Here is a 20,516-nt window from a genome sequence, read left to right on the forward strand (position 1 = left end):
AGCATGTTTACGCACACAAAGGATATGACTCTGGTCTGGTGGCTCTCAGTGTACTCTCACCCAATAACAACACAACAATCTTCAGAAATATACACAAGGAATGTCTACAACTAGTGCAAAGAAGTGAAGAGTAACGAGATAAGTATTAAATGGTAAAAAAAATAGACATATTACTTTATAAACCATCTGCCAAGTTATGCGCAAAAATTGCAATTAGGCTGCGCGACTTTCACGTTAGATAATTTCGGCAGTGCCCAGTAAATCCTGGGTGAATTTATTATTACTGCGTCGAGGAAGCTGTGAAAAGCAGGACAGCCCATGCAGGAGGCATATACATGAACTCCTCCCCTCACTCTGCGATCTGTTACGTCCTCCTCCTCCTCCTCCCCCTCTCTCCGGAGCCCGCAGCAGCAGCATAGGAGCTGCCGTGCCTCGTCTCTCTCACGGAGGAGATCCCGAAAAGCCGGAGCAACAGCGAAACCCCCGTACAGCCATGGCAGAAAACGCCGGCTTGGAAAACCACCGCATCAAGAGCTTTAAAAATAAGGGACGTGATGTCGAGGTGAGGTGACATATAAACGCGACTTTAACTAACATGAATTGAATTGTTTTTTTACGTAGAAAACGACAGTCTTAGGGCCTCGTTGGGGAGCCTGGCCCCGGCTGCAGCTGCCAGCTAGTTAAGCTAACGTAAGCTATCGGTAGGAGTTCGCCATCAAAAGTGCTTATCGGCCTATCCTATTACCAGTACATTCCCCCTGTATTAACGCTATTGCCATAGTTGTTACCCAGTTAACTCCAGTGGCCTACTAATATCCTGTAGTTAATGTCTGTGAGGAGCAGCATCACTGTTGGGTTTGAGAGTATTAAGGGCAGGCGGTGTAGCTAGCTGTCACTGCCAGCTAACAAGCTAGTCGGATGGACACCGGTCGCTAGCGAGGCTGGGCCTGGCCGGCACCATAATCTTGACATTTGCTATGTTTTTTACAGCCAGCTGACCTCAAGTATCACCAATACTAACCTGCTAATGTTACATACGTTTGGCATTATTCGTAAAACATCGGCTTGGATTGAAATACATGGTTGGTTCACATCCAACCAAACCAAACATTGCCCCTCCTTGTTAGCTAACGTTGTCTGGCAAATAGCTAGCGTGTAATGCCAGGTGAGCCAGCTACACCGAGCTGCTAAACACTTGAATGGTTATGATGTGATGACCTTTAGTTGTACGGCACACATAGATGTGAATAACGACACACGTGTTGCCGGATAAATCGTATTTAGGTCATGAATTTACTGTTTTTATTGGAATACATCAGTGAAACGTTAGACTAACACTGAGCTAGCAGTAACAGTTACTATTTAATTACAACTTGGTCCAACGTTGTAATGTTATCTTGTCAATTCATAGATGGTTATGGCTTGATATTTTTCTAATTACACCTTCCTATGATAACGTAAATGTCTCTGTGATACTGGCAAGTCACATATTCTAGAAAACACCACCAGCATACTAGGTGCACCACTGGCAGATCTACTGTCTGATATGCTGGATATTGCAGCATCTCTCAACTAACATGTTCAATTCCAAAAAGAAATCCCTGTGATTTGTCTGTAATGATGACCAGACAGTTTGGCAAACACTGTGTTCAGACAGATAAGGGAAGCTAGCAATATTGGACCAAAGGAATTTGTCAAAGTAACAAATATCTGTGGGGGTTTTTTTTGGGGGGGGGGGGTTATAAACCCTAAAAATGTATGCAGTTTATCAAAATGCAGCTCCATCAGCATGAGATTTTCCCAACAAAGACTCATGCTTGTGCTGGGTGGTTCTGATCTATTGGTAATCCTGAGATAATCCTCACACAAAGGTATGTCTGAGAATGGCCCTTCAACATCCATCTGCATGCTGGCTGGAGTTTCACCATCAACTGACTTAAAGCACAGATTGATGCCCCATAGGTGGTTGTTTTGAAACTTAGAGTCAATGTGACAAGCACATGGCTACTATGACAGACAGACTTTGCCAAGTGCATTCTTGATGCTATTTCAGGCATCCTGGATGTCTGACCAGGGTCCTCTCTAACAGCCTCTGCATGAATTTGAGTTTTCCTAAATGGATGACTCAGACTACAGCAGGAAAAAATGCCAGTCTGGGTTTTATTTATGTAGGTCAGGCATAACAGATTGCTCTTCATTTCTGACATCATTAGGGACAGCTTTGTAGTGCAAAGCAGTAAAGTCTCACATGCTGCGGGTCATAACGCCCCTCCTTTGTTTTCCTGGATATCATAGAAAGTGGTTATTGAGATTGGTCAAGCATTTTTCTACCCTGAATTATCACATCTTTCTTACCTTACAGAATAGCAGGTTTTATTATTTGACTGTGCCTCTATGGGCTCCAGCAATTGTGTCTTTGTTGTCATATATTCTTTAACTTTATGAACAGTTTATATTTTGGAGACAGCAACCACCAGAAATCATCAAGTTAAATTTAGTGTACTGGGTTGCTTTGGATTCTCTTCTTAAGTCAAGCTGGATTGTATTTTGATCTTCTGCTTCCTCTAAAGGGACATTTTTTTGTTTGGGGTCAATGTATTATGATTATTGTTGTTTTGCAGTGGTTTGGAGACACCTCCACAGCCTCCTGAGTTATGACTGCCCCAGATTACGTAAGAGGCTATTTAGGAAGGCAACATGAACCTCTTCAAACAGTCACAAGATCTTAGACCATCTCAAACTGTTCAGGATGAACTGGAAACCCAACAGATGTACAAATACAGCAATTAGTTAAACTGTCTCTCCTCACTTTTTTTGTGCTGTTTTATAGATCTCTTGCCTTCCTGTTGACAATGGTTACTGTTTTTAGGGTTCAGTCACAGATATAGGCTATGCTTAACTTGAAAAAAGTAACCTACTTGCCCTGTGTTGTTCAAAGTTTTGTAATTTTAAATGATCAATGTATATCTGAGATTATGAAATAGTTTATTAATGAGGTGTGTAATCTGATGGAAAGCATACAATTTAATGTCTTTTTTTGTGATTCATATAAAAGGCTACAATATATATTTTCCCACTATGGTAAATGGTTGAATTTCTCAAAGAATTGGCATCTGGTTTTGTTGAAAAAAAAAAACAACAACTCTGTGACAAATTCAAGATGTAAAGAACATGTTTCCATGTTGTTGTAATCATTGACTTATCTATGCTTAATGTCAGTCTGGAGAGTTGTTTCATATTGTCTGTCTGAGATTGACACTCCGAGAGATCACCTGGGGAAAAAGAAGTTTTGGTGACATAAAGGGAAAAAGCGGGAGAGTCATTTGTAAGATTTCACGCAGGTGTACGAGCCGAACACTGATTGAAAGGGAGCCTGAAAAACCCAGTGCAGAATCTTTTAAGTATACTCGGTAAAGACAAACCACTTGAAATGTTGGATGGATGTTTTTCTCATGTATTGTCTTTCGTTTGGTTTCTTTGTTACAGACTATGAGAAGACATCGAAATGAGGTGACGGTTGAGTTGAGAAAGGTGAGAAAAGATGACACAACCTGTCTACACACACACACACACATGCCAGGCCTTCGTCAGAGAATTGAACCTGCCTCAGGTTTCCAGAAGATTGTTGTTGAACACAATGATGAAACTGTCAGAGCCATTAGGAAGCAATCAAACAGTACAAAATGGTGAGCTGAAAGCTGCAGAGTTGGGTAGTTCATTGTACCTGGCAGAACTAGCCATGAAGACATTAAATTCATTGTTAATATCAAGAATATTTTCTTGTGTCAACTGACTGACTGACAGTTCAGATTTACCACCATTACACTGTCTCGTGTAACTGACCTAGCATTTATGAGAAGTGTTGCAAGCCATGTTTTTGTGGTTTCCTTCTATATTTCTAGCCCTGTGTTTGGTTGGTCCATCGATAATCAACGTCCCTTCCAAGCAGACACCTTCTAAATTAACACGGAGCTATCAAGCGTTTATTTTATAATTTTCTCACACTTTCTGGAATTTAATGGTGGAAGTAAACATTTTTGGCTAGTCTTCTAGATCGGATCACAATCGGAGATTGAAATCACAGTTCACTCTGCCAATTGTCGGTAATTTACACTTGAAAGATAGCTAGCTAGCTGCAAGCTACCTGTCTATAAATGGAGAAGACTCTGTTCATTAACTGTAATTCATCCTGCGGCTGCCGTCAGCAGTGACCTCATCAGTGAACACAAGTCAGCTGGTTCCACTGGCAGTCACGCTAAGCATAAAACTGCCACTGTATTTGAAAGATGATGTTAAAATACTCAAGTCAGACACCTGCAGAGTTTGAGCACTAACTGTAACTTGGTCTTTCTACACTTGGTGTTTAACAGGTGTTAACATCCTGTGATAAATCTTCTGAATTTATGCTGGTGTCATCTTCTCTTAACGGAGGTCTCTAACACATCTCTGTTTACAGAGTGTTGTTGATCTGTGCCAGTGCATTCATGCCTGTTAACATATTCACCATTTTGATTTTGAGTTGCCTTTTTCATCCTCATAATTGCCTCCATTATTGTTATTGACACTTATTTCTTTTGGCAAATTAAACAGCAGTTTAGTTTAGTTGGCAACTACAAACTACAAATTCAAATGTCTCAATCTGAATCAGCTGTCAACCTTTTGGCATCTCATCCTTGCATGAAGTAATCATGAAACGATTACAGACGAGGGACTATGTATAAATGACCCCATGAATCCTACAGTGTACACCCAATATGGATTTTAAGACTATGAAATATAAGATGAAAGGCATCACTTTTACCTCATTTGTTTCTTTTAAAATATAACATGCTGGAGTATTTAGCCAAAAATAACAAATTTGGATAATACAGTTCTGTTTTCCACCAATGCTAAAATATAATTAAAGCAAAATGTCAACCTGCAAATGTCACTTTTGTTCTTAATATAAATTTAGACAAAAAAATCATGATTTCTGTGTGCAAACAAGTCGAGGTCAAAAGGAACCAAGCCTGGATTTCAGAGCTGCTATAATGACGTCAGTGACTGATGGAATTTTTCTTGCAGATATTATTTTAATGGTTAGAAAAGTTAGCGACAACTCACTTGGAAACAATAGTTGAAAAATATTTCATATAGCATAGTCAAACTGTGTTAATAATACCGTATTTAAGGTGTCTTCTCTGTTGGGAAAAAGTCAACAACAATCCTTCCTCCTGTGCGTGATCATGTTTTGATTCAGAGTGTGCGTGGAGAGGACGGGCTATTCACAGACAGGTCTGTTATCAATGTGTTTGTGAGAGAGAGAGGGCGGGGCAAGGAGGGGCCGAGCGGATCGATGCGCTGCACACAGCTCTACAATAGAATAAGATGTTACCCATTTTAAATAGTAAAAAAATATTTTCAGTGTGTTATGAAACTGCGGCAGGCCGCCACAGTCTTGGTAATTTATGGGAAACACTGAAATGGGTTGCCAAATAAACTGTGGCGGCCGTTAATATACTAAGGCAGTAGAGCTGGGCGATGTTGCCCGTAGCCATATTGTCCTGTCACCACCCTGCAAGATCGGCGATGCCTAACTGGTATCTCTCTCTCTCTCTCTCTCTTTCACACACTCTCTCTCTCTGTCTCTCTCTCTCTCTCTCTGCGATGGCATCGGCTAGGAAAAACCCATCATCAATCATCCCTTTCAATCGCCGATATACAGTCCCATCGCCATTTGGCACAAGCCAACTGGGCGGCCCACCCAAGTAAAGTCTATGTGTGGGAAACACTGGGTTCATAGAAGGTTATATCCACAATAAAGTCCAAAATGGGAAGCATTGCCTTTATAAAGCATAAATACCCACCACACACTCGATGATTATTTTAGTTCAGGGTTCATCCATTGATACATTTTGTCCACATAAATCATATTGTCATTTTTTAAGTCAGACGTCAGAGTTGTTCCTTCTTAGGGCGTCAGTATATTCCATCAGTTGTAGTGTTATAACCACTTCATGCAGTGATTGAAGGGGGACAAGATTTGAACTTCTCTCTCCAGCTCTCTTTTTTTTTTGCATTCTTTACAAAACAATTTCTGTCACTTTTCACATATACAACCCAAGTGCAACACTGTGAATGCCTTCCAGGAGAGACTATCCCCATACTTAAAGCATATTGCGTCTCTCCTCTCTCTATGACAGCCGACTTTTTCACTCCGTCTTTGACTGAGGCCGTTTGGAACAGCTATAAACACTTTTAGCTTCTGATGAGGTCTGACAACACTTTCTATGGACAAATTCTTTCCAAGCATAACCTGGCCCTAAGTCTCTTGGAAGATGAAGGTGCCCTCTGATTCTGAGAACTGGGTGCCAGACAAAATTATAGAAATTGATGTGGACCTTTGCCAAGTCATTGCTCTGGGGGGGGAAAAAGGTTTTTGCCAGCCCAGCCCACAAAAGTGACACTAACAACACACTTCTGGAAAGAATATTTAGATGATGGACATACAAAGTGTAGGGCCATTTGAACCGGTAATTCAAATAAACTAAACTCAAGGGGCACTTGCATTGAGAGGAAGTCTGAGAATACTGATAAGCAAGCATGTAGAACAGCGGACATTTGGGAGAGCACAGGCACAGCGAGGGGCGTTAAAACACAGAGCGTCATTGCTGCGGAGTGCTGAGGTGGTCTCAAGTCTAGCACATTCCATTTCGCTAGATCAGAGCAGGAAGAAGCACTGCACTAGCTGATTAGTCATCAGTGACGCACATCACCACGATGCACAGGAATGTAGGGCAAGGGAATCTCCTCCTACCACATGCCCTGTAAAATGACGGGATGAGTAGTTCTTTCTGCCTGCGTACACGTGTGTGTGTGTGTGTGTGTGTGTTTCCAGGCTGGATGAATGAATGTGCGCTCGCTGGAGTGTGTTGAGGGTTAAGGTACAATCTCTTTCAATGATGAGTGTGTGTTTGCTTGCTTTGTGGATTAGCCTGCAGGCAGATTTCTCTGGCTTACCCACTTAGATTGGGATTCCTAACATGTAGCTTATACTCCCAGAAAATAAAAGTTTTAGAAGGGGGGGGGGGTGTTTTTGAGCTAGGCCTAGATTCACTGTTACTTTAAGAACCCATGAATGCATTAATGAACACTCCTCTCCTCCCCTCATAGATTTTCTGTCTTTTTTTTTTTTTTTTGCCTCTTGTCAGAACAAACGAGACGAACATCTACTGAAGAAGAGAAACGTCCCGCAGGAGGAGAGTCTGGAGGACTCTGATGTCGACTCAGACTTCAAAGGAGTAAGTGTGGGTGTGTGGATATGTGCATGAGCTAGATAGATGTAGTGAGACCGGACTGTCTGGATAACAGGTCAAAAGGGTTAACATCAAGTGGGCAGTATACTTAATGTGGTTTCTTAGAGGGAAGTTCTATTCGTGCTGGGATTTTCTTCCAAATGAAATGTCAGTAAGTTGTCATGATTTCCCTCTCTGTAACTTTTGTTATTTCAGACCTTAATTGAGACTGAAAGTTCAATGCCTGACCTCAGATAGAGCAGCTGACTAAAAAATCTCACCACAAGGTTTATTTCGTGTCTGTTCTGGAGCTTTTGATTGTATCACACTATCTTCCTCAGCAGATCGAGTTTGTTCAGTTGTCATGGAATTGTAGATATTCAGATTTACATGATTGTTGTTCTTAAATTGAAATGTGAACATCTACAATTCCATGACAACTGGGTAAACTCTCATCTGCTGAGGAAGGTTGCAAGACTCATTTGAGGGCTTCATGACAACTAGTAAATGGCCCTTTTGGTGAGATTGTTTTTTTTTCACTTCCTTCCTAGTTTTGTTATATCTACTATTGAAACTCCTGCCAAATGCTTCTTACAGTATTGGAAAAATGACATTTGAAAAACAGCAGTGTATCCTTCTAGATATATAACACTCCAGTTACTACAAGATAATCACCAGACCTGTCTGTCAGCAGATTTTATTGGAACTACTTTCTACAAGGAAAAAAAATCTGATAAGTGTTGATAACATATTCTGTGGATTATACTGAGAAGTCAAGACAATGTTTCTAGAAAGACCAGATGCTTTTAAGTTTGTTTGTTTTTTAACATATGTTTTCATAAATATACTGTATTGAATTGGGTCGGCACCAGAAATCTAACAGACAAAACCCTTAAAATTACAGCAGATCAAATCAAAATTGATGGAAGTTGTGGAAAGAATAATTTGTAATTTGTGCAAAAATTATTCTTAATTTTCCCTCAAAGATGGGAGTGTTTTAGTGTAGAGTATGTACAAATAAGTCTTCCTCAGTGTGCCTACTAGTTTCTCCACATAATGTAATATATTGTATGTGAGCAGATATAGTATAATGTATTTCTCTCTAAAGCCATTGTCTTCAGATGAAATTCTTCCAGAAGATTAAGCCAATCTGTGCAATTTATCACAAATTTTAGTCTCAAATGATGGCCGAGAATAGCATTACTGAGAAAGGAAATGTAGGAAGGAAAAAAAAGGGTTGGCCGTATGCCACCACAGTCGTTTAATCCAATATTATTGTTACCTCTGTGCAAGTTCAGTGTCTTGGACTCAGAAGTATTTTCAAAGTCTCACAGGAGCTGTAGTTGAAAGGTAATACTGTCATTGTTTGTTAAAGTGATGAGGTGTTCACATTTTCCAGCCAGTACAGTAGTAGAGAGGCCTTTATCTTAAAATACTGACACAAAACCAAAGAATCACAAATAATGGAAAATGATAGTGAAACAAGCTATTCTGGACGTGGGGCGGGACTTCTGTGCTATATTCCTCCTTTTTGTCCCATTTTCCCCATTTAGTTTGGTGAGTGTACAGGAAAATAACAAATGAACATGAAGTCCATAATACAACACAAAAATCAATACAGTCTTTACAATACTGAAATAACATTGTTTTAAATACCCATGACCGCCTAATGTCCTCATACCACTCGGCTTCCGAAAAGAAAGAATGAATAAGTAAACAAGTAAATAAATGAAATGAATGAATTTCAAAAGCACGATCAAGTTATTATCATGTGTTTCAAACTTGCAAGAACAGAATTTCCTTCATCAGTTTAAGTTAAAAGCCACCAAACGTTTTGCATATTCATTTCTAAATCTCATGTCAGACAACAAGAAGCAGTCAGTGAGATGTTACAGTAGACTTGTAAACAGTCTCGACACATTTACATAAATTAAACATGTTATGTAAAGCGGGTTTAATCGAGGGTCGGTTAAACTTGGCAAAAGTATTTCAAACATCCATAAGTCAACCTTACATCTGCTAACTATTTTCAAATTTGAATATATCCCACGCCTTCAAATCCACTGAAATCTGTCAGCAGTTTTTGTGCTCTTTAACATCTGAATTATTACTGTTTTTACTGGTAAATAAGAAAATGTTCAAAAGAATCAGCTACATCCCTGATGATGTAAGAGGATTGTACCTACTTGTACAGGTTTGCAGCTGTGTTGATGTTTATCAAACTATGAGTGTTAATATTCTGCATTTTTCTTTCTGCAGCAAAATGTTACGCTTGATGCCATCTTACAGGTAAGAGTTTCCATCATTCAAGCCTTCCTTTTATACTTTTTTTCTTTGCCAAATGTACCAGCAAGAAATCCTTTACTGTTGGCTAATAATTCTGTGTTTAACATTTATTACAACCTTCTCTCTCTCGTCACTAAAGAACGCTACCAGTGATAATGCAGTTATCCAGCTCAGTGCTGTACAGGCAGCTAGGTGAGTGACTCACACATGCATAAACACATATACGGACACCAGCTGGTTTCCATATGAAGTTTCTGAAGTTCTTTCTTTTTCCACTGTTTGTCAGAAAACTGCTCTCCAGTGACAGAAACCCTCCCATCGACGACTTGATAAAGTCTGGGATCCTGCCCATTTTAGTCAAATGCCTGGAAAGGGACGACAAGTAAGTCTGCTTCCAATACAGTTTGTTTGCCTCCGGTTATTTGTCTGTCAGCAGTGATGAATTGAGTGTTCTAGTTGATAAGACAGCAGACTGCTTTGCCTGTACATCAAGTCTTTGCTGCCACAGAAGCTTTGCGCGCATGCGGGTGTTTGTGTGTGTGTGTGTGTGTATTTCACTGTGTCCACACGTGAGAGTGTGTGTGTTGAGTCACAGAGGGCAGTTGGCTGGTCCTCTGTCCAGGCCAAGCCAAATATAACAGCATTCCTGTCCCTCGGAGTTCCAAAATTCCCAGGACCTTGTGTCCACCGGGGGAGGGAGAATGAATAGTTGGAGTCGAAGAACTCGGAGTTGTAAGGATTTTACCATGGCAACCCACAACAGATAGTGTCATGTTAACACGGAGCACCAGCGTATATTGGACATTGCTGCTATTTTTGAGTTTTGTGCAGAACGCGGTGATGCAGTATAACACATGCATGCATCAAGAGAGCATAATCATGGACTATGTTGCCATAGCGTCATGGCAGAAAGCCAAGCTAACTCAATCTAATGACATGATGAGGTGCAGAATCACAGTGAAATGCACCACATGAAAACAAGCAGCATTTCACACGAACAAGAACAGACAAAATGTCTTTTGCTGAGGTTTTCAAATGCGATCTGCGAGTGCATGATCATGTGGGGTCACAGTTAGGTCAGAAAATTAAACTTCTTTGTCCACAGTTCCCTGCTGTGTGTCTGGTTGCATCACAAAGAGCACCACACCCTGTTTACTGTTTTACATCCCAACTATAGTGTAACAAACAAGTAAGAACTCCACATCATGGTTGGTTGCCTGATGAAATTTTCAGCAGGGTAGACAGACTCACCAGCCTTTGTGTTGATTTACTAGCATTCGGCTGGTGGGCGGTGTGAGGATCACGCGCCACTGTGTGATTTCTAATATTTTGTGTTGCATCATTTTTCTGTTCAAATCCTATAATGAAACTCTTCCCCTTGAGCACCATGTCTGATGCATTATGCCTTCTCATACAGGACGGCCAAAAACAAGCGTATTAGGTACTTGGCAGGAATATAAGAATCAGCCTTGATAAATATGAAATAGCAGCTTGGAATTCAGGAAAAGGTTCACGTCAATCTTTATTTTAATTATTATTTATGTCCCCCTTTATTGTCCCAGTCTTACTAAAGAACTAAAGGAGATTTCTTTCTGTCTTAAACTAGTGTCTTTTTTTTCCTCTAACTACTTTGTTTTCTTTGTCCCACAGCCCCTCTCTTCAGTTTGAGGCAGCTTGGGCTCTGACCAACATTGCCTCTGGGACGTCGGCACAGACTCAGGCTGTGGTTAAATCCAGTAAGTTGTCACACTCAGTCTTCCCCAGTGTTACGCTGTTACTTGTGGGTTGTTTTCTCTTTTTTCTTTTTTTTGATTATGATGTTTTTATTAGATAACTGTGCAGTCTTATTTTGAAACAAAGCCAGTATAACTGTGTAGAAACCACGATCCCTTATCTAAAACATGAAACGTCGCCAAAGCCTCTGATCAAACAACATATTAAAAACACTCTAAAATGAGTTATATCTAAATTTATATTTACAAATCCATAAAGAATTTTTTATGTATTTTTTTTTGCATCTTAAAATAACAAATCATCATCAGACCTTTCTGAATAAATGTCTTGCTTTCAGCTTCCATTGGTCAAAAAGCCAACTTTTTAAGAATCTAGCCTGGCTGAAGCTAAATATGAATCTGTTATTTATTTTATTTTTAGCATAATTGTTAAACTTTATTTTGAGCATAAAATTATTATATCCAACTACATATGAATCTTTAAAACATGAGTCTTGATAATTTCTTAGTATTCTTATGTAAAATCAGGATAACTTTTGAAAAATGCTTCATTATGATATAGCTAAGTTTGACTAAACAAGTAATGCCTGTAAAATCTGCTCTGTTAAGAGCTCTAGATACATTTTCTAAGACAGCTTCAAATAACAGAAAAATTCAGATGAACCTGACTTTGAACACCTCCACAGGTGTTTTCAGTTTATCCAGGTAGATCAGACCTCTGCGTAGGCTGAAGTTGGGTGGAGTTTTCTAGGAATTGCTTGAGGTCAAGAAACTCCATTTACCGATAACTAAGACAAAGGTAAAAAGAAAGCCAACCCACCCAAAGAGTTGTCACAAAAACAACTGTAGAGTCATGGAAATGTCAATGAACTGTCTGTACATGCCCCACTCTCCTGAGAGGAGGAGTCAGGCAGGATAAGAGAAAACAGTCAGAGTGAGTGTACTTTGGTTGTGTGACTTTAAAGGGAAATGTACACTTTGGCTACTAGAAAGGAATCTTGTAAAGCTATAATATACAGGATTTGGTACATTGTCCTGTATTTTTTATTTGTTTTTTTTTATTGTTTGGCTTTAGAATGTGACCCAACAAATCAGAGTTTATCAATGGAGCTACACATCTGTCACCTTGAGCATGTTATTGATATGTTGATGTTTGTTTGTGTCCAGATGCAGTGCCCCTGTTCCTGCGACTGTTACACTCTCCCCACCAGAACGTTTGTGAACAGGCTGTATGGGCTTTAGGAAACATTATAGGTCAGTAACCTCCTCTGATATATGTATGTGTGTGTATAAATGCTAGAGTTAAGCAATTACTATGCGGTTATACTGACATTGTCCCTTTGCCTGCCCAGGTGATGGTCCACAGTGCAGGGATTATGTTATCTCCCTGGGCGTGGTGAAGCCTCTGCTTTCTTTCATCAACCCATCAATCCCAATCACCTTCCTGCGCAATGTTACCTGGGTCATTGTTAACCTTTGCCGCAACAAGGATCCACCACCACCCATGGAAACTGTACAAGAGGTGGGACAGTAGTGTGTGTGTGTGTGTGTGTGTGTGTGTGTGTGCGTGTGTGCGTGCGTGCCAGACAGATGAATGTGTCTCTTTGCAGCTGACTCTGTTGAGTCACACAGGCTGAGTCACACAGAGATTCTGCGGTGTCTTTTCAGAAGCCAAATCAACCCCATCACCCGGGAGAATTTCTAACTACAAAGCTCTTTTGGCGACACTTGAAGTCTGGTTTTGACAGCTATTCTGGCTTTTTTTTTTTTTTTTTACTCTGCCCTGTTTTTGCCTTCATCTACTTCATCTATTCCTCTGCCTACATCCAACCCACTCACAACCTACTTTTCTTTCCCCACAGATTTTGCCTGCCCTCTGTGTGCTAATATATCACACCGATATTAATGTGAGTATCAGAGCGAAGGGTGTCCCTGATTTTTATAGTTTTGTAATAAAAAATAATTTGCTTTGTGCTGTCTGGAATGCCATTATTGCAGCCTGTGAGTCGTATGTGGTCTTAAGAGATTTTTTGTGTCTGTGTGTTTAGATCCTAGTCGACACAGTGTGGGCTCTGTCTTATCTGACAGACGGGGGCAACGAGCAGATCCAGATGGTTATAGATTCTGGTGTCGTTCCATTTCTTGTGCCTCTCCTCAGCCATCAGGAGGTGAAAGTTCAGGTGAGACTTTAAACAAATTATGTCTTTTGCTTTTTCTGTACCATTTCTAATTTTTATCCGCCATGAATTAATCAGTTTTATCATTTCAAGTTTTGTGATTGTCCTCTGTGTTGTTAACCCGCAGACGGCAGCTCTGAGGGCAGTGGGAAACATTGTGACAGGGACAGACGAGCAGACACAGGTTGTGCTCAACTGTGACGTCCTCTCACACTTCCCCAACTTGCTCACACACCCTAAAGAAAAGATTAACAAGGTACCACAGCCTCAACCTTCATGTTGTGTGTATGAATCGTTATTTGTCTTATTATTAATTCCATGTTTACATGCACAAGTGAAAGAAGCTAATGCAGTGATAAAGAAATGAACTGGGGTTTGGTAGAATATTAATTTGTGTGGAACCTATAGAACTGGTTTTGATCATTAGTGATCGATCTGCTTTGTAGGAAGCAGTCTGGTTCCTGTCCAACATTACAGCTGGGAACCAGCAGCAGGTCCAAGCTGTGATCGACGCTGGACTGATTCCGATGATCATTCACCAACTGGCTAAGGTTTGTTGCATGATGCAAGAGCAGGAAAGAAACGCCTTAAGCTGTATAATCTCTATTCTTTTCTCTCAACAGATGGTACCAGACTAAATTTAGAAAATCACAATGTTGGCTTTATTTGTGTGTATTGAGTTGCATTTGCACTTTTTTTTTTTGGTAACCAGAGATGCAACACAACTCTTGATACAGAAATTGGACACTGAACACAAACATTTTCTGTGCCTCGGCGTTTTGCTGTTGTAGAACTGACCTGCTATGTGCACATCTTAGTGACAGCCTGTCTCTCTACAGGGTGACTTTGGCACTCAGAAGGAGGCAGCGTGGGCCATCAGCAACCTCACCATCAGTGGGAGGAAAGACCAGGTGAGCTGGGCTTTGGGACCGATGTCAGGGAAATCTGGTGCTTGTGTTTCAGTGCTTTTACTGTGTTTTATTTAACATATTAAGTCAGTAGAGGTGTGTTTTATTTAAAACTGTAACAATCCTACCAGACAAGGCTACACTACTAATTATATATAGAGGATGAAGCTAGGCCATGTTGAATTTTTTTTTTTTAGATATGAAGGTCATTGTGAGTGAATGTCAAGGACATTTTTTCCCATATTTGTAACCATGTACCTATGTTGTAATCAAGTATGGATGTGGTGTGTATGTGTGGGTTTGTGTAGGTGGAGTTCCTGGTGGAGCAGAATGTCATCCCTCCGTTCTGTAACCTGCTGTCGGTGAAGGATTCCCAGGTGGTTCAGGTCGTCCTGGACGGCCTGAAGAACATCCTCATCATGGCAGGAGAGGAAGCCAGCACTATTGCCGAGATCATAGAGGAGTGTGGAGGTCTGTATTCTCACCTGCTCTCTTCATTTATCTCAACCCTCTTACAAATTTAATGTTTGCGCCGGCGAGAGGCATTATGTTTCTGGGTTGTCCGTCCGTCTGTACACCTGTTCCATTCTTGTGAACGCAGTATCTCAGGAAGCCTTGAGGAAATTTCTTCAAATTTGGCCCAAACGTCCACTTGGACTCAAGGATGAACTGATTAGATTTTGGTGGTCAAAGGTCACTGTGACCTCACAAAACATGTTTTTGGCCATAACTCAAGAATTCATACACTAATTATGATAAAGTTTCTCACAAATGTCTAATAGGATAAAATGATATCCAAAAGGTCAAAGGTCAACTCCACCGTGACATCATAATGTTCTTCAAAAACACTTTTCTGGCCGTTATTCGACACCATAACTCGGGAACAAAAGGGCAGATTGTGACTATGTCTCACATTTGGTCGGATGCTGAATTGGTGACACTACCCTTGGTATCTTGGCTGCCCACCTTGAAACTGTGGTGATATTATTAAATTCCCGCAAAGTTTTCACTACAAATATTATGAGTCCAGACAGACATGGATGTAAACTGCAGCTTGACTGATTGGCGGAGGCATACAACTGCCAGGCGGTATTTCTAGTTGTATATTATTTCCCGTCTCTCTTCTGTTTATCGGTCACACAGCTGTGGAAGATAGTGCAGTAGCCAGTTCTCAGTGTTTACATATTTGTTACTGACAGAATATGTTATTTTTTTGTCATCGCTGTGATTTTACAGGTTTGGAGAAGATAGAAAATTTGCAGCAGCATGAGAACGAGGATATCTACAAATTAGCCTTTGAGATTATCGATCAGTACTTTTCAGGAGATGATGTAAGTACACCAAAAGTAACTGACACCTAAAATGATTAACAAATCATCCTACACAGTAAACAGTGGGGTTATCATACCTCAATCTTATCACGTGTGTGTCCTTTTTTCAGATTGATGAAGACCCCAACTTGATCCCTGAAACCACTCAAGGAGGAACCTTCACCTTTGATCCAGCTTCCAACATGCAAACAAAGGAGTTCAATTTCTAAAAGCCAGGGTGTTCGGTTCAACCAGCTGCACGGGTACTCTGTAATCACCCCAGACATTCATCCATCTCTCCTCCAACCTGGCAACCTGGTACCGCAGGATTTACTTAACATCACTTCAACATGGAAACTCACCACTGAAGGATTTACCCACCCCCACCTCTGCACTGTGGGGTGTTTGTTTTTTTTTTTGTTGTTTTTTTTTTTTTTTTTTTCTTTATAATGGTCATCCTTCACAGAACACGGCAACCCTACATAGGAATCCTGGTCATTCAAACAGGCACCATCACCATCTGGCAACCTGCATCAGGAGGATTGTCGCTATTTTAACGCCAGTGCTTCTAAATATCTCACACAAATAAAACCAGAAGGAAGAAACAGCCTTCGTGGCAAGATTTAATTGCCAAATGTCAAATCTTCACAAGGACAAAAACACAAGCACATTTGCAGACACAAAACACACATACACACACTTTTTGACACTTAGAATTTGTGTGCATACTTCTGTTAGAAGCCATCATATCACTTACGGGGAAGAAATACTGCTGTTTGTTTGTGGTTTATTTTTGTGCTTTCCCTCCCCTGGATTGTCCTCTGGTGTTACTCCACCCACGCGCACGCACACTGACATACAACTATACACGCACACACACACAAACACACTTAGTCACACAGATTCCTGATGGCCGTGCACCCCAAAAACCCTCTCTCACCCAGTTTAAAGAGTTAATCCCAGAGCTAAGCCATGATTAACCACGGACCCTCCCCCTCCCCTCCCCCGCCCCACTGCCCTCCCAGGAGAGTTCTGGGACAGGTGGAGGGGTGAAAGGGCTCTAAGGCAAAAAGAGGACTCCGTGGCAAACTGACTGACGGGACTTCTGACTCAATAACGTCACTTTTTTTAATGTGACCTCTGTTGAATTATCAAACTTAATGTTTGTTTTAAAAAAAAAAAATCATCAAAAATGTGAAGAAAACGCCATAATTCTTTTTTTCTTTTTCTTTTTCTTTTTTTTCTTTTCAATACATACAACTGTAAGACCTGCTAACTGCCTGCTTCTGATTCAGCAGAGCGAAAAAAAAAACAGTTTTGTTTTCTACGGATGTGAATACCTGTCACGGGAGGAAGCACCTTTTGGTGAAGGCACAGAGACTTAAGAGATGACAAACATGTCAGCTGTAGCTTTTTATCCCCCTACAGGACATCCATTTCTGCAGCACGAGCTCGGTCACGTTCTGTGATCCAGTGAACTGTTTGCGTGGGGACTCCCCTGTAATGTGAAACTTTAAAAGAGGGGGTTGGGGGCGGGTGGGGGGTGGGAGGGGGGGGGGGGCAGTGTAACAAAAACGTCGAGCAAAAAAATCGACCCGAATTGCTTATCTGACCTTTTTAAGCTTATTTTAATTGTTTTAGGTTCTCTCTTAAAAAAAAAAACACAAACAAACACATTTTTACCTTTTCAGTTTTCAGCTTCTCCTGGTTGAGTCTGTGGAGCTTCCATATGTCTGTTTTTATTTTATTTTTAATTTTTATTTTTTTCCTTTCTTCAGTCTTATGCACATGTCTGAGAGGCATATTGATGTCTGCCTGCAGAAAGGGACCTATACTCATTGAAGACTAGACTTACAAAAGGAGTACAGGTCCTAACCTTTACAGTACTTAACTACTTTTGATGAAGAGGTCACATGTCATCACTCAATTTGAATAATTGTGTAAAAAAAAATGTGATGTGTATCTCTCCTTGCCGTCTAATGAATATATGAATATATTTACATAAAGCCTGTACAAAGCTGCTGCAGCTGACAGTCATTGGATGGACGATAACCTCACTGTCAAAGATGGCTGGGGAGGGTTTTTTTTTTTTTTTTTTTTTTTTTTTTTTTTTCAGTTGAAGCAATATTTCTTTGTTTCATTGTTTTTATTTTTGACTTGCATATGTATTGTGATGACACGCTGATAAATTGGAACAGGCTATTTTTTTTTTTTTCTTTTTTTCTCTCTCTCTCTCTCTGTAGTGGTGACGGGCTGTAATACCGTCCCATGTCCCAGTTGGTGTGCGGGTTTGGGTTTGACGTGTCAAAACTGTGAGCTCAATCCTAGCCCTGGTCTTGAAGACTTTATGATCCTCTGGTTGGCTGCTAACTACTGAGAGGGGGTCAGAGCAGGGGTTCATGCTGGGGTTTTAAATATTGGGTGGGGTTGTTTTGAGCAGCCCAGGCTTGTTTTTGGGACTAGCTGTTTATTACTGAACAAAACTATAGAGAGGGTGTACAGTCATGAACTAGCAGACTAGACCGAGCCACTTTAAAGATTTACAATTTCGTTGCCTTGTATCTGAATTGGATACAAGCTTATGTTTGTTGCAAGATTTTTACTTGCTAATGAAAAGTTGTTTTAAATAAAATAATAGGAGAAAAGCAACAGACAGCGTTTTGGCCTCTGATTGTTTATATCTTTTTATAAATTTTAGATTGAATTCTTCTCTTTAAGGTGGCTCATTGATGCTTTCAACTCTTGTGCATATTAAAGACAAATATGAGTTGAAAATCATTGTGCCTTTTGTTTTTTCATTTCAACTAAAACTAGGTTTTATTGAATAGAAAAGATTCTTTGAGCAACTGGAGAGTATTGATATGGGAGATGTGGGCACAGTAGTATGTAGTCTCCCTGTTGTTGGAGTTTGCCGTGGGGGATGGTCAATGCAACACCCTGCTGCTCCGATCTTATTCACTGAACATTGTAACACCATTTCTCTCACTCATTACCCCTCGAACATCACAAAACCATCATTGCCATATTTCAAGTCAGGGGATTTTGATATCATTTCCTCTCATCTCGCCCTCAGGACATTATCTGTGTTTCTGATCCTAACCAAAATAAACTTGCTGTTTAGCCGTTGGATCCTCTGTGCTTGCAAGTGTTGTGATTCACACATACAGTAGATGTAAGTCCAATTAAGTTGCATGAGTGTGAATGTAGCTTTTGGGTGTGGATGTGTTTGCGTGTGAGTTTTTTCCTTGGGTTCATGAGTTTTTATATCTCCTGGATTTAAGATCTACATCACTTCCTCTCCATGACTACAAGAGCAAACTGACCATATCTTGTCAAGCTGTAATTTTAACTACTCTTGACTTTCTTTTGTTTTGTTTTTGTGGCACATCCTTTACAATTACAGGTGAGATCTGTCAGCAACAAATAACAGGATGAGGAGGGTTATTATCTGTTCGTACACCTGGATTCATCTCTTCTTTTAGGGGGATGGTGTTTGTGAATTTACCCGTCCACCCACGCATATCAGGCTGTCAAGGCAGAGGTGAGTCCAGGCCAGGACAGACACTTTACTTGTTTGACTAATTCCAATCCTGAAATTAGGTTACAGCGGACGCTTTTGTAATGGACACATTTGTTTTGTAAGTGGCATAGTTTCCGAGTTAAATCCATGCATGTGTGTTAGTCAACACATTGACTCGAGGGCAATGATTAACTCAGCCTGCAGCAGTGAATTTGGGTTTCCTGTGGAGTCACAGTACCAAACCTCATGCAAAATAAGATAACAGGCCTGAAAGTGGAACATTAATACTGTTTGACCCAGATCAAGATTTCCCAGGACTTTTAGTGTTCTGTGTGGCAATTTGATTGCAATTTTTGGGGGGTGGGGGGTTAACACAAATCAAGATGTGGACTGAAATGTTATAGGCCTTAAGGCAGCTCCTATATTTTTACTTAGTCATTAGATCCTGTCTTATAGGCTTGTATCAAAATCCGGTTTTAATCAAGTTTTAATCCAAAATAAATGTGTGTGTAATCAAATTACCACAAACGGACACTCAACAAACCTTAGGAGGAGTATTATTCCATCAGAGGAATTCAGAGTTAAGCTTGGAAGTTCATCCTTGACCTTGGAAACAGCAGTTGTATCACATAATCTTCCCCAGCAGATGGAGTTTCCCATTTGTCAACATGGATGACAAGTCCATTAGGACAGATTCACAATTTGTCTTGAAACAACAGTCAGGTGCCTTCATGAACACTGAAAGAAGTTTTACTCACTGTAATTATTCCTCCTGCTCATACTGACTATTGAAAGATTCCCTTGAAATGTGCTTTCAGTTCAAGTGATGGGAGCCAAAATCCACAGTGTGTCCACACAGTCATTTTGTGCAAAAATGCATTTAAAAGTTTATCTGAAGCTTATGAGGCTTCAGCGGTCTGAGTTAATCATATCAAGTGGATATCTGCCACATTTACAGTCTTTTTAGCATCAAATTCCCTCTTTGTGTTTCCTCAGACTGTTTTCTTGTTGAGCTGCAGTGGAAGTATAGTAACAAAAAGAAGGACTTTGGCACTAAAAAGACTGTAATGTTGAAAGATATCTACTTAATGACTTGACTAATTTGGACAGCTGAAGCTTCATATTAGCTTCACATAAACTTTTAATCACATTTTTGCACAGAAGGAGGTTTATGGATTTTGGCTCCCATCTTAAGTAATTGTTAGTGTATTATGAAGGGATCTTCTAATGGCTGGTATGAACAGGAAGAATGATTGTGGCAAGAAAAACCTATTTCAATGTTCATTTGGGCATCTGACTGTTGTTTTA

The 20,516-nt window shown here is 40.3% G+C and overlaps 1 protein-coding gene across 3 annotated transcripts; it reads left to right on the top strand.

The window, feature by feature from the left end:
* The first annotated feature begins 310 nt into the window (after window positions 1–310).
* Window positions 311–17,080, top strand: kpna3 (karyopherin alpha 3 (importin alpha 4)). Of its 3 annotated transcripts, XM_044366525.1 has the most exons (17): window positions 321–562; window positions 3,487–3,531; window positions 7,191–7,280; window positions 9,534–9,563; window positions 9,700–9,752; window positions 9,847–9,942; window positions 11,211–11,296; window positions 12,461–12,547; window positions 12,646–12,815; window positions 13,156–13,200; window positions 13,342–13,473; window positions 13,598–13,726; window positions 13,917–14,021; window positions 14,310–14,381; window positions 14,687–14,849; window positions 15,615–15,709; window positions 15,820–17,080. In XM_044366525.1, the coding sequence occupies exons 1-17, from the start codon at window positions 494–496 to the stop codon at window positions 15,916–15,918; spliced, it is 1,566 nt and encodes a 521-aa protein (XP_044222460.1). In that variant the 5' UTR covers window positions 321–493; the 3' UTR covers window positions 15,919–17,080. The 3 variants fall into 3 exon arrangements, with proteins under 3 accessions (XP_044222462.1, XP_044222460.1, XP_044222461.1); XM_044366527.1 differs by lacking the exons at window positions 15,615–15,709; window positions 15,820–17,080 and having other exon boundaries at window positions 311–562; window positions 14,653–14,825; XM_044366526.1 differs by lacking the exons at window positions 321–562; window positions 3,487–3,531; window positions 7,191–7,280 and adding an exon at window positions 7,712–7,793.
* Window positions 17,081–20,516: the final 3,436 nt, after the last annotated feature.

The sequence above is a fragment of the Thunnus albacares genome, chromosome 11 (genome assembly GCF_914725855.1).
Source record: "Thunnus albacares chromosome 11, fThuAlb1.1, whole genome shotgun sequence".
Classification (NCBI taxonomy): domain Eukaryota; kingdom Metazoa; phylum Chordata; class Actinopteri; order Scombriformes; family Scombridae; genus Thunnus; species Thunnus albacares.